This window comes from Symphalangus syndactylus, chromosome 5 (genome assembly GCF_028878055.3).
Source record: "Symphalangus syndactylus isolate Jambi chromosome 5, NHGRI_mSymSyn1-v2.1_pri, whole genome shotgun sequence".
NCBI classification, from domain to species: Eukaryota; Metazoa; Chordata; class Mammalia; order Primates; family Hylobatidae; genus Symphalangus; species Symphalangus syndactylus.
The window spans coordinates 95,428,645-95,442,560 of NC_072427.2; the positions used below are offsets into that span (position 1 = coordinate 95,428,645).

Sequence of the window (13,916 nt, forward strand, 5' to 3'; positions counted from 1 at the left end):
GAGAAATGATTGTATACCCCAAATTAGATATTCCAACTAAGCGCTCTTCATACAGAGGCCAGAGGAACAGAGTGAAAAATTCTGGTGTCATGGTTAGCATAATTGTTGTTAATATGAGCTCATTAAGTATTAGTCATTTAACCTATGAGCCCTTTGGGCTTGGCACTCACCTTTGCTTGTGGGCAGGGAAATCAGAGTTACAGAGAAAAATTCCTTTGTTGAAGGCAAAAGAAGAAACTTAGTGTTTGGGGCTTTGAAATTGGAGCTGCACCAAACTGTGAAAATACTTCAGAGAACTTCAGTGTTGCGATGCCTGCAAACACACTTGCATGTGTGTTGGGGGAAGGGGGCGGGTCTTGCTTTTCAGCTCTTGGGATCAGATTATAGCAGATTAGGGGGCAGGCACAGGGGCAGTGGAGTCATGTCTGCCATTTTAAGTGTTGTGTAATGTTGTGTTTTCCAGACAGTTGTGATTACTTCAGGTTTCACCAGATGCCTTAGCTGCTGCTTAGAGCTTCACAGAATGCCTTCTAAGAGCTTCACAACGGCAGTACTATTGACATTTGGGGCCAAATAATTCTTTGTTGGGGGGGTCTGTCCTGAGCATCGGAGAATATTTAGCAGCATCTTTGGCCTCTAGATGCCAATAGCATCCCCCTCACCCCAGTTAGGACAATAAAAAATGTTTCCAGACATTGCCAAATGTCCCAAGGGGCAAAACTGCCCCCAGGTGAGAACCACAGCCTTCCAGTATTGTTGGGTGCTACAGTAAAATAGGAAAACCAACTTAAGTGCTCGGTTTTCATGTTACTTTTGGCCATTAAGGCCAATATTTTCATGGTACATTCTGCTCTAAGGCATTGAGAGTAGCACAGATATCATGGCATCTTGTTTAGCTTGTGGTTTCTAGAAGCTTATTCCTCAAGAACAAAGGCACTCGTCAGCTTTTACTGATTCTTCTCAGGGCACCCCTCTGCCCACCGGCTATGGTCTTCACCTGAAATAATGCCTGTTCTCCTTCGAGTGTTCCTGCTATGGGTCTATCCTTTGGAATTTATTACATAAGTCTTTTGACTTGGTCATCACCCAAGATCAGCACCTTATAGTCCAAGAACCCTAGGGGCCAACTCCTCCAGCTGACTGGTGTTCAGATGGAAGGGTGACTTTTTAAATAAAAGGAATGAGTAACATGTGCACTCCAAAGTTCCATATCACAGTTACATTTGTGAATATCCTGGACTTCAATCACCCAAGGAGTAAGAGAGAACATTTTATGGCATGGGAGTGTGAAGTAGATAAAAACCATGCCCCATTTCAGAACCCAAGAATGATTCTTTTTTGGAGGGAGGACAGAATTCCAGATGAGCTTTCACAGTGGCATAGAACAGTACGGGAGACTGCTCTTCAATTTGGCAGAACTCCCTCTGAGAAATCAAGCCTGGAGCACAGGCCTGAAAAGTGTTGTCATAAACCTGGAGGCAGGAGGGGGGTGGAATACATAAAAGGAAAGTGGCTGCCTGGCCGACAGCTTTGAGAACCTGACACTGGTCTGTGGCTGCTTTGCCTTTTAATCCAGCCCGACAGCTTTGTGCTCTGCCCCTCTTCCCGGCCCCAGCCCCACCTGGGCTTCCTTCTGCGCTGGGGACTTGGACTCTGTCTGTCTCTCTCTCTATCCTTTGCAGACAGACTCCACACCTTGTCTGAAAAGAGTTGTCATCTAGAGGTTAACTTTTCTTTTTTTTCTTTTTCAAAAAAAAAAATTAATGTTTAGCTGCCAACCTGGGCGACAGACAGCATGCATTAATCTGAGTCATGCAAAAGTTCCTTTTAAGGCAGCCATTACCTGCTCAGGTTGTTTAATCCTCTGGGGGCAGTAGGAGGGGCCCTTTAGCGAGGCTGCTTTCATCCATGTCAAGCTGGAGAGCGAAGACTTGAGCTGTCATGGCAAATATTTCGCCCCATTAATGGGAAAACACTTCCAACCAAAATACCTGGACCTCTTAAGCCCCAGATTTCCTACTCTTAAAAACTCCCTGTGAATATCAGGGGATCCCAACTCCCCCTACACTGCTGCGGAATCAGGGGACACCAGGCCAACCAAAAGGACAGAAGAGCTATGGCTGGATGGGTGAATTGCGCAGACTGATGGGTCTGAATAAGGGATCTGAGACAAGACACAAAGATGAAAACCAACATTTGAATATAGCATTTGAATCTGAGCATATCTAGAGGGCCTAAGGTATTTTATTATTAAAATGTGTGTAAAAAAGATAGTTTGACCAAATGGATGGTCTTTTGTAGTATGACGTTGCTCATGTGTACATAGAAGAAGGATCATAGGCAGCATTTCAGCTCTTTCTTTTGGATGTTCTGCTCACAAGTGAAAGAATTATGTTCCCCCAACAGCTGAGACTGTAACTTCATTCCAGTACTTATGTCCATGACAAATCACGGACTCACTCCGGATTCCAGTAACTTGGTACCATCACCACATTACCATGTAGTAGTTGGAACCTACTGGCAGAGCATGTCCAGACATTGCTGTAAAACAGGGTGAACTTTCATTCATTTTCCAGTGGATTCACCTCTTTGTCTCAGGGCAAATGAAGCAAGAGGAATAATGGGCAGAGTCATTTATTTGTGTCCAGAGTATTGCATCAGATGACAACAAACTGACTGTATTTGCCTAATGCTTTTCCTCCTGTCCCAGCTTCTCCGTAGACTCTAGAAATCTAAATGGAAAAATGGAGTAAAGCTTCCTGTTAACTCTCAAACATGTCACAGCTCTCCATGTCAGCAAAAACAAGTGACACAGGGCTTGCTCACAGATGGCCCCAGTGAGCGGGCAGGGATGAACCCTGTGGAATGAGGTGTGGCCTGGCTCGAGAATGACTAGAGTGTGGCCAAGGAAGGGCAGCCTCAGAGCCACTGTCCGTTTACAACTTTTTCCCTGCCCACATGTCTGCCTGGCTTTGAAAAGATTAACAGGAGTGTTTGTTTGAAAGTCAGACTCCTGGTTTCCTCATTAGTGAAGGGATCTGCTACAGACTCGGGCTGTTTCTATAAACTTTAATTACCTCTGATGAGGAGTGTAGCCCCTCATCACATTCACCCCAAAGGTACAGAGGAGTTCATTTTTAAAAATGTGTTAGAGCAATAAAAGACCATTAGAGGGAGGGAGGATGGGGTGTGGAAGAGACGAGAGAGCAAGAGAGAGAGAGAAAACACACTAGCTCTCCCTGCTGGAATAATAGGCTTGAAATATAAGGAAGTTGATCAACTGCCGATGCCTTCCAAAAACAGATCAATCCACCTTGGTAGCTTTCCTTTCAGAGCAAGCTTTTGGCTCCGTCAACTTTCTCTATCAGCCTGAACTCAAAAGGACACAGGCCACATGCCATCTGAGCTTAAGAGTTATTTTGTGTGTTGATCTGAGAACTTCACGTTTTAAAACAATGAATTCATGTTTCTGCTATTTGTTGCTGTCTGTGGATTTGCTGATATAAAGGGGAGAGTCCTAGCCTGGTCATTTAATGAATAATTCTGAGGAACCTGAACTTCTCCAGGGTGCCCTCCTACATCTGCAGTGGTGGTTCTCAGCTGGGGTGACTTTGCTTCCGTCACCCCACCCACAGGATATCTGGCAATGTCTGGAGACATTCTGAGTTGTCACAAGAGGGAAGGGTGATGCTACCAACATCTAATGGGTAAAGCAGAGATGCTGCCAAACATCCTACGATGAACAAGACAGCCCCCCTCCACCCCAACAAATCGTGATCTGGCCCAAAATGTCAACAGTGTCAACAGTTGAGAAACTCTGATCTACAGACATAGGGAATCCTGCCTAGTATACAAATCCTCTGTAGTTCCCAAGGGCGGCCTGTAGGTAAGAAAAATGCAGAGAGCGCCAGTGAACCACAGGACAGCCCTAAATCCAGTTGGTGAAACTGTAAATGCATAATCCTAACAAAATAATGCACAGTCGTAACAAAGTGAGCTTTAGAGACAAAGCTTTACAATTTCTGGTAAAATTTCCACATGTGCAAAAAACAGTAGATAAATCAAGGTCCTACATCTACTTGAGTTAACAAACCAGTGAAGTGCGTAATAGAGAATACCAGGTGAACTCAAGGCCGTACTGTTTCTAAAATTGTGGAACTAGTATGAAGGTAGATATGGAGAGGACAAGTGGTAATGATATTCCCTGACATTCGCTCAACAGGAAATTATCAATTTTTCAACTGTGGAAGGCCTATAAAAATGGCAATTTTCTATCATTCAACCTAAATACTATGTGTAATGTATTATTATATATTAATATTGTTAGGATATATATTATGTATAACATATTGTGTTAGTAGTAACATATTTGTGCATCCTTTACATTATATAGTGTCATTATCATTTGCTATATTAATATCACAGATTAGATTTATATTATTATTGGTATATTAATATATTGATCAAATAGAGGGTCAGCAAACTTTTTTCTGTAAGGGGCCAGAGAATAAATATTTTAGGGCTGGGCACGGTGGTTCATGCCTGTAATCCCAGCACTTTGGGAGGCTGAGGCAGGTGGATCACTTGAGGTTAGGAGTTCGAGACCTGCCTAGCCAACGTGGTGAAATCTCATCTCTACTAAAAATACAAAAATTGGCCAGGCCTGGTGGCAGGCGCCTGTAATCCCAGCTACTCGGGAGGCTGAGGCAGTAGAATTGCTTGAGTCCAGGAGGTGGTGGGTGCAGTGAGCCGAGATCACACCACTGCACTCCAGCCTTGGTGACAGAGTGAGACTTTGTCTCCAAAAAAATAAATAAATATTTGCCCTGTGGCTCCTGCAGTCTCTATACTGACCACTTGACTTTACAGTAGTGGCTCTAAAGCAGCCACAGGCAGTACATGAAAGAATGAGTGAGGATGTGTTCCGAAGTATGGATGGACACTGAAGTTTGAATTTCCTGTCATTTTAACAGGTCAGGAAGTATTCTTTTTTGGATTTTTTTTCAACCATTTAAAAAAAGTAAAACGCGTTCTTCCTGGGACATGCAAAAATGCCAGATTTGGCTGGCAGCCTGCAGTTTGCCAACCCTGAGATTATATCAACATTTTATATATGTTATACATATTATAGTATATACTATTGCATATTATATCTATACTATACATATTATGCTATACTACATCATTTCATATATCATGTCATATTACATTACATGATATTCTATATTACTGTATTATATTACTGTATATTATACCATCCTCCTGGGCAGTAGCATCCTCCTGATCCCCGTCCTGGGCATAGCATCCTGGGTGATCTCATCTTTTTGGGTGGCAGATTCTGGGTAGAAACCCTCTCCCTGGGCAGCAGCATCCTCGGTGTCCCCCATCCTCCCAGGTGGTAGCAATCCTGTGTGGTTCCAATCTTCCTGGGTGGTAAATTCTGATAGAAACCCATCTCCCTGGACAGTAGCATCCTGGGTGGTCCCCCTCTTCTCGGAGGTGGCATCCTGGGTGGTCCCTGTCCTCCCTGGTGGGGTCATCCTGGGTGGTCACCTTCCTCCCAGATGGTAGCATCCTGGGTGGTCCCTGTCCTCTCAGGAGGAGGCATCCTGAGTGGTCCCCGACCTCCTGGGCATAGCATCCTGGGTAGTCCCCATCCTCTTGGGAGGTGACATGCTGGGTGATCCTCGTCATCTCAGGAGGTGGCATCCTGGGTGGTCCCTGTCCCCCTGGGTATAGCATCCTGGGTGATCCTCGTCCTCTTGGGAGTAGCATCTCGGGTGGTCCCCATCCTCCCCGGCAGTAGCATCCTGGGTGGCTTCCCATCCTCCTAGGCGGTATCATCCTGGGTAGCCCCCCGGGACAGAGGGAAGAGCTGTGGCCTCCGCAACCCCCTACTCACTTCCGCTCCGTTCTCTTGCCCGCCCTGCAGCGGCACCCGACCTGACGGCCTTCAGCGACCCACGCCAGTTCCCCGCGCTGCCCTCCATCTCCGACCCCCGCATGCACTACCCAGGCGCCTTCACCTACTCCCCCACGCCGGTCACCTCGGGCATCGGCATCGGCATGTCGGCCATGGGCTCGGCCACGCGCTACCACACCTACCTGCCGCCGCCCTACCCCGGCTCGTCGCAAGCGCAGGGCGGCCCGTTCCAAGCCAGCTCGCCCTCCTACCACCTGTACTACGGCGCCTCGGCCGGCTCCTACCAGTTCTCCATGGTGGGTGGCGAGCGCTCGCCGCCGCGCATTCTGCCGCCCTGCACCAACGCCTCCACCGGCTCCGCGCTGCTCAACCCCAGCCTTCCGAACCAGAGCGACGTGGTGGAGGCCGAGGGCAGCCACAGCAACTCCCCCACCAACATGGCGCCCGCCGCGCGCCTGGAGGAGGCCGTGTGGAGGCCCTACTGAGGCGCCAGGCCCGGCCCGGCTGGGCTCCGCGGGGCGCCGCCTCCTCCTCTGGGCGCCCCGGCCTCCTGTTCCCGACAAGTCCGCCGGGATCCCGGGCCCTGGGCCCGGCCACCGTCCTGGGGCCGAGGGCGCCCGACGGCCAGGATCTCGCTGTAGGTCAGGCCCGCGCAGCCTCCTGCGCCCAGAAGCCCACGCCGCCGCCGTCTGCTGGCGCCGCGGCCCTCGCGGAGGTGTCGGAGACGCACCTCGAGGGTGTCCACCAGCCCCAGCACCCAGGGGACGCGCTGGAAAGCAAACAGGAAGATTCCCGGAGGGAAACTGTGAATGCTTCTGATTTAGCAATGCTGTGAATAAAAGGAAAGATTTTATACCCTTGACTTTTTAACCAAGTTGTTTATTCCAAAGAGTGTGGAATTTTGGTTGGGGTGGGGGGAGAGGAGGGATGCAACTCGCCCTGTTTGGCATCTAATTCTTATTTTTAATTTTTCCGCACCTTATCAGTTGCAAAATGCGTATTTGCATTTGGGTGGTTTTTATTTTTATATACGTTTATATAAATATATATAAATTGAGCTTGCTTCTTTCTTGCTTTGACCATGGAAAGAAATATGATTCCCTTTTCTGTAAGTTTTATTTAACTTTTCTTTTGGACTTTTGGGTAGTTTTTTTTTTTTTTTTTTTTGAGAAACAGCTACAGCTTTGGGTCATTTTTAACTACTGTATTCCCACAAGGAATCCCCAGATATTTATGTATCTTGATGTTCAGACATTTATGTGTTGATAATTTTTAATTATTTAAATGTACTTATATTAAGAAAAATATCAAGTACTACATTTTTTTTTGTTCTTGATAGTAGCCAAAGTTAAATGTATCACATTGAAGAAGGCTAGAAAAAAAGGATGAGTAATGTGATCACTTGGTTATCCAGAAGTATTGTTTACATTAAACTCCCTTTCATGTTAATCAAACAAGTGAGTAGCTCACGCAGCAATGTTTTTAATAGGATTTTTAGACACTGAGGGTCACTCCAAGGATCAGAAGTATGGAATTTTCTGCCAGGCTCAACAAGGGTCTCATATCTAACTTCCTCCTTAAAACAGAGAAGGTCAATCTAGTTCCAGAGGGTTGAGGCAGGTGCCAATAATTACATCTTTGGAGAGGATTTGATTTCTGCCTAGGGATTTGCTCACCCCTAGGTCATCTGATAATTTCACAGATGCTGTGTAACAGAACACAGCCAAAGTAAACTGTGTAGGGGAGCCACATTTACATAGGAACCAAATCAATGAATTTAGGGGCTACGATTATAGCAATTTAGGGGCCCACCAGAAGCAGGCCTCAAGAAGTCAATTTGCCTCTGTGTGCCTCAGTGGAGACAAGTGGGAAAACATGGTCCCACCTGTGCAAGACCCCCTGTCCTGTGCCGCTCACTCAACAACATCTTTGTGTTGCTTTCACCAGGCTGAGACGCCACCCTATGGGGCATGTGGGTTTTTACCTGTGCACCAGTGTGACAGGAAAGATTCATGTCACTACTGTCCGTGGCTACAATTCAAAGGTATCCAATGTCACTGTAAATTTTATGGCACTATTTTTATTGGAGGATTTGGTCAGAATGCAGTTGTTGTACAACTCATAAATACTAACTGCTGATTTTGACACATGTGTGTTCCAAATGATCTGGTGGTTATTTAACGTACCTCTTAAAATTCGTTGAAACGATTTCAGGTCAACTCTGAAGAGTATTTGAAAGAAGGACTTCAGAACAGTGTTTGATTTTTATTTTATAAATTTAAGCATTCAAATTAGACAAATCTTTGGCTGCAGGCAGCAAAAACAGCTGGACTTATTTAAAACAACTTGTTTTTGAGTTTTCTTATATATATATTGATTATTTGTTTTACACACATGCAGTAGCACTTTGGTAAGAGTTAAAGAGTAAAGCAGCTTATGTTGTCAGGTCGTTCTTATCTAGAGAAGAGCTATAGCAGATCTCAGACAAACTCAGAATATACACTTTCATTTTCGACAGGATTCCCTCCACAACTCAGTTTCATATATTCTTCCATATTACATTTTTGCAGCTAAATTACCATAAAATATCAGCAAATGTAAAAATTTAATTTCTGAAAAGGACCATTAGCCCATTTCCCCCAAATTGAACGTAAATGTTCTTTTCAGCACATGTTGCCATGTCTGACCTGCAAAAATGCTGGAGAAAAGTGAAGGAAAAAATGATGTTTTTCAGTTTAATTCTGTTACCTGAAGATATAATAATTCAAAACCAGCCTCATGCTCTGATTAGATAATCTTTCACATTGAACCTTTACTCTCAAAGCCATGTGTGGAGAGGGCTTGTCACTATTGTAGGCTCACTGGATTGGTCATTTAGAGTTTCACAGACTCTTACCAGCATATATAGTATTTAATTGTTTCAAAAAAAAATCAAACCATAGTTGTTTTGGAGATAGGTCTCACGCAACGCGTGTGTGTGTGTGTGTGTGTGTGTGTGTGTGTGTGAAAAATTACATTCATTGACTTCAGGTAGATTAAGGTATCTTTTTATTCATTGCCCTCAGGAAAGTTAAGGTATCAATGAGACCCTTAAGCCAATCTTGGAATAACCGCATGTGTCTGGTCCGGGAGAAGTATTGAATAAGTCATTTCTACTGCTTACTCATGTCCCTATTTATGATTTCAACATGGACACATATTTCAGTTCTTTCTGTTTTTCTCACTATCTGAAAATACATTTCCCTCCCTCTCTTCCCCCTGATATCTCCCTCTTTTTCTCTCTTCCTCTATCTTCCAAACCCCACTTTCTCCCTCCTCATTTTCCTATGTTCTCTTAAGGAGATAGCACATACCCCCACCCAGTATCAAATTTCAGAACACAAGAAGGTCCAGTTCTTCCCCCTTCACATAAAGGAACATGGTGAGTCAGCCTTTCTCCTGTTCATGGGGTTCTTCCAGCAGAACAGAGCTATTGCCAACCATATCGGATCTGCTTGCTGTCCAAACGCAGCAACAAAAACTTTCCTGGGCAAATCACAATCAGTGAGTAAATAGACAGGCTTTCTGCTGCCTCGAGTTTCTGTGCAGATAAACAGAAATGCTCTGATTAGAAAGGAAATGAATGGTTCCACTCAAATGTCCTGCAATTTAGGATTGCAGATTTCTGCCTTGAAATACCTGTTTCCTTGGGACATTCCGTCCTGGTGATTTTTATTTTTGTTGGTTTTTATTTTTGGGGGGAATGACATGTTTGGGTCTTTTATACATGAAAATTTGTTTGACAATAATCTCACAAAACGTATTTTACATCTGAACAAAATGGCTTTTTGTTTACCCTAGCGTATACATTTGTTCTGGGATTTTTGTGTGTTTGTTGGGAATTTTGTTTTTAGCCAGGTCAGTATTGATGAGGCTGATCGTTTGGCTCTTTTTTTCCTTCCAGAAGAGTTGCATCAACAAAGTTAATTGTATTTATGTATGTAAATAGATTTTAAGCTTCATTATAAAATATTGTTAATGCCTATAACTTTTTTTCAATTTTTTTGTGTGTGTTTCTAAGGACTTTTTCTTAGGTTTGCTAAATACTGTAGGGAAAAACAATGCTTCTTTCTACTTTGTTTATTTTAGACTTTAAAATGAACTACTTCTTATTCACTTTTGTAAACAGCTAATAGCATGGTTCCAATTTGTTTAAGTTCACTTTTTTTGTTCTAGGGGAAATGAATGTGCAAAAAAAGAAAAAGAACTGTTGGTTATTTGTGTTATTCTGGATGTATAAAAATCAATGGAAAAAAAATAAACTTTCAAGTTGAAATGACGGTATAACATATCTACTGAAAAAGCAACGGGAAATGTGGTCCTATTTAAACCAGCCCCCACCTAGGGCAATTCGTGTGGCAATTATTGGGTTTGGTCACAAAACATCCTGAAAATTCGTGCGTGGGTTTCTTTCTTCCTGGTACAAACATATCGAACGCTTCCTAAAGGGGAACTGTCAAGCTGGTGTCTTCAGCCAGACGACATGAGAGAATATCCCAGAACCCTCTCTCCAAGGTGTTTCTAGATAGCACAGGAGAGCAGGCACTGCACTGTCCACAGTCCACGGTACACAGTCTGGTGGGCCGCCTCCCCTCTCCTGGGAGCATTCATCGTGCCCAGCCTGTGCAGGGCAGCTGGACTGCTGCTGTTCAGGAGCCACCAGAGCCTTCCTCTCTTTGTACCACAGTTTCTTCTGTAAATCCAGTGTTATAATCAGTGTGAATGGCAAATAAACAGTTTGACAAGTACATACACCATATCCAATTGGTTTTGTCTTTCTCTGAGATGGAGGGCTGGGAAACCGAGTAAAGCCCACTGCACACACTCGGAAGATACCTCCAGTGAACAGCTTCAGGCTGAAGCTATGCCCTCACCCCCGGTGCTCCTAGCACACTCTGGCTTCTGAAGGCAGGAGGGCCTGGAAAAGGCGCAGGCTCCCAGGGTTGCCTCTTTGCATATGAAAGAGCACTGAAGCATGTTTTAATGCTTGTTTTAAAAAATAATAATAGGCCTGGCGATGGCTCACGCCTGTAATCCCCGCACTTTGGGAGGCTGAGGCGGGCGGATCACGAGGTCAGGAGATCGCAACCATCCTGGCTAACACGGTGAAACTCCGTCTTTACTAAAAATATAAAAAATTAGCCTGGTGTGGTGGCAGGCACCTGTAGTCCCAGCTACTCGGGAGGCTGAGGCAGAAGAATGGCATGAACCCGGGAGGCGGAGGTTGCAGTGAGCTGAGATCACGCCACTGCACTCTAGCCTGGGCGACAGAGCGAGACTCCATCTCAAAAATAATAATAAAGAAACTAAAAAGAGTTACATGACACTAGCAAACCCAAAGTGGAAAGAGTGTATGTTCAACCTAAGGCCAGGCATCTTCATCTACCTTCACTGCTGTACATTACAGGAATCAGGCTTGGGTAGTGGTTGGGAGTTTTTTAAAAGAAATACTTCTCTCACCACCACCCCTGTGCAAAGTATCTTTAGTATTTTAGTTTCAAGACTCTGGGTTCAACTCAAGGTATCTTCCCACCAAGAATTACTGTCTAAAGTATCTTCCAGTTCTGTCACTGCTGTCTCATGGGACCTCATGACTGACGATAGAAGAAAATCTTCAGCCGAATCAAGTTTAAAGGAGTTTAACTGAGCAATGAACAATTTGTGAATTGGGCAGCCCCCAGGAACACAGCAGATTCACGGAGACTCCAGGGGTGCCTCGTGGTCAGAACAAATTTATAGACCAAAAAGGTAAAGTGATGTACAAGAATGGGAAGCGAGGTACAGATACAGTGATATTGGTTACAGCTTGGCATTTGCCTTATTTGAACTCAGTTTGAACATTCAGCAATCTTTGAGTGGTTGAATTATGACCACTGGGATTGGCCAACCCTCAGCTATTGTTACAGGTGCATACTATTAAGTTAGGTTTTTAATTTTGTCTGACCATTAAGCTAGGTTACAGTTCATCCACAGGACTCAAATATAGAAATATGGAGTCCTTCTCAGGCTATATTTAGTTTGCTTTAACATTGATCTTAAATGGTCTGCAGGATGACCACAAAAAAATGTCAGGAACCAAAGTGGGGTCAGCAAGAAAGGATGTGACCTAGAAGTCACGGCTCCTGAGCACAGGTGGGAAATAGGCGTAGGATCAGGCTGTACATGGACATGGCCATGCACAAAGAAGAACAAAACAGAAGCTTGTCAGTGAGATGCTTGATTACCACGTCTGTAGCCAGTTGTTAAACCAAACTAGTGTCCGAGAGATTTTGTACCTTCCGAAGAGCTCAAGTTATTTCAGAGGAGAAATCTAGGCCTGAAGAAGAAAACAACAAACATTTGTGCTTTGATGTTGACCTTGATCGCCTGGCTGAAGTAGCGTTTGTTGTATCTCTCTTCCAAAAAGTTACCCTTTTATCTCCCCTGACTTTTCACTGTCCCCTTTGGAAGAAAGTCACGATGCACAGCCCCACTTAGGAAATGTGGAGCTGTGCTCTCGCTTCCTTCAGGAGGCAGGAGTCCTTGGCTGAGGACACTAGGACACCCCCCACCCAGTGGCCTCATGCCTTGTGGAAAACAGAGCCCAGGTGTCCTCTGTGTGAAGGCTCTCTCTGCCCCAGAGAGGACAGGCAGCTCCTCCCCCTGCTAAGGTGCACCAATACCTGCCCCCCACCCCTCCAGACTAGAGGATCCAAAAGTTCAGAATGTTCAGGGTTCTAGAAGCAGCTCCACGTTGCCCACTTTGGGCTGTGTTTGTATAAGGCCAAGCTTTCACACCCACACTCCACCCACCCTCCAATAATGCAGACAAAGTCCCTACCAGAGTTTCCCAATGTGGCTCAGGATTCTAAGAAGTCACCACCATTTCTTGGGGATAGGGGGAAAGAACTGGCTGGGGTTTATCTTATAACCTCACAGAATTCCCCACATCTTTATTCAAAATGAGCCCACCCTGTGGTCATGACGATGCTTACCTGGGTTCCCAGAATCCTAAATCCCAGAATCTAAAGGGAACTCACAGATGAATAAATGCAACCCTCCCTCAGATGTATAAATACCTATCCCCACCCCTTGGGGTTTCTCGGCAGATAGTTTTGCGTCCTTCCTGACTGATATAATAGAACTAAGTTCTCATGTTCATTTTTTTTCCAGAGGGAGAGGAGATGGCATGGAATGTGTTTCCTGACCCAGTGGGAGGAGTGTGAGTTGTGTGGCAAATTTTAATATTGGTAATTAAATTTTGCATACCTCTAATTCTCCTTCTAGTTTCAATTTCATTGATGCTGTTGTAAGAATTAATGTTTTGAAAGTGTTTTGAACATGAAAAGTCTTACACGCATACAAAGTATGATTATTTGTTATTACGAATAATTGCATGCAGACACTTTTTTTCCTCTCACCTCAGTGATTCTGTGAGGCTTTCTGCGGACAATTAAAAGCAGCAATGTCTTGCTTACAAAATGGCTGCCTTTCATCAAAAGCTTATTCTTACAGTCATTCACGTATTGATTCATTTATTCATCTAATATTTGTTGAATGATGGGCACTGGGGAACTGAGGATAGTCACAATCCATGAACCAGGCAGACAGACAAGGCCAAGTTTTTGGACCACACTCTTACAAGGACCCCACACTTCCTATATGGTTCTGCTACCTCCATCTTAATTTTTTTTTTTTTTGAGATGGAGTCTCATTCTATTTACCAGGCTGAAGTGCAATGGTGCGATCTTGGCTCACTGCAACCTCCACCTCCCAGGTTCCAGTGATTCTCCTGCCTCAGCCTCCCAAGCAGCTGGAATTACAGGCACACACCACCAAGCCCAGCTAATTTTTGTATTTTTAGTAGAGACAGGGTTTCGCCATGTTGGCCAGGCTGGTCTCGAACTCCTGACCTCGTGATCCACCCGCCTCGGCCTCCCAAAGTGTTGGGATTACAGGCATGAGCCACCGCGCC

The 13,916-nt window shown here is 44.7% G+C and overlaps 1 protein-coding gene across 11 annotated transcripts in view; it reads left to right on the forward strand.

The window, feature by feature from the left end:
* The window catches only part of RUNX1 (RUNX family transcription factor 1), a 1,096,070-nt gene extending 1,085,349 nt beyond the window's left edge, over positions 1-10,721 (forward strand). For 10 of the 11 annotated variants that reach the window (XM_055279612.2, XM_055279615.2, XM_055279616.2 and 7 more), the window contains one exon: positions 5,933-10,721. In XM_055279612.2, coding sequence (XP_055135587.1) covers positions 5,933-6,408 — 476 coding nt within the window. In that variant the 3' untranslated portion in view covers positions 6,409-10,721. The remainder of the gene's footprint in view (positions 1-5,932) is intronic. The other variant, XM_055279622.2, reaches the window with a different exon arrangement.
* Positions 10,722-13,916: the final 3,195 nt, after the last annotated feature.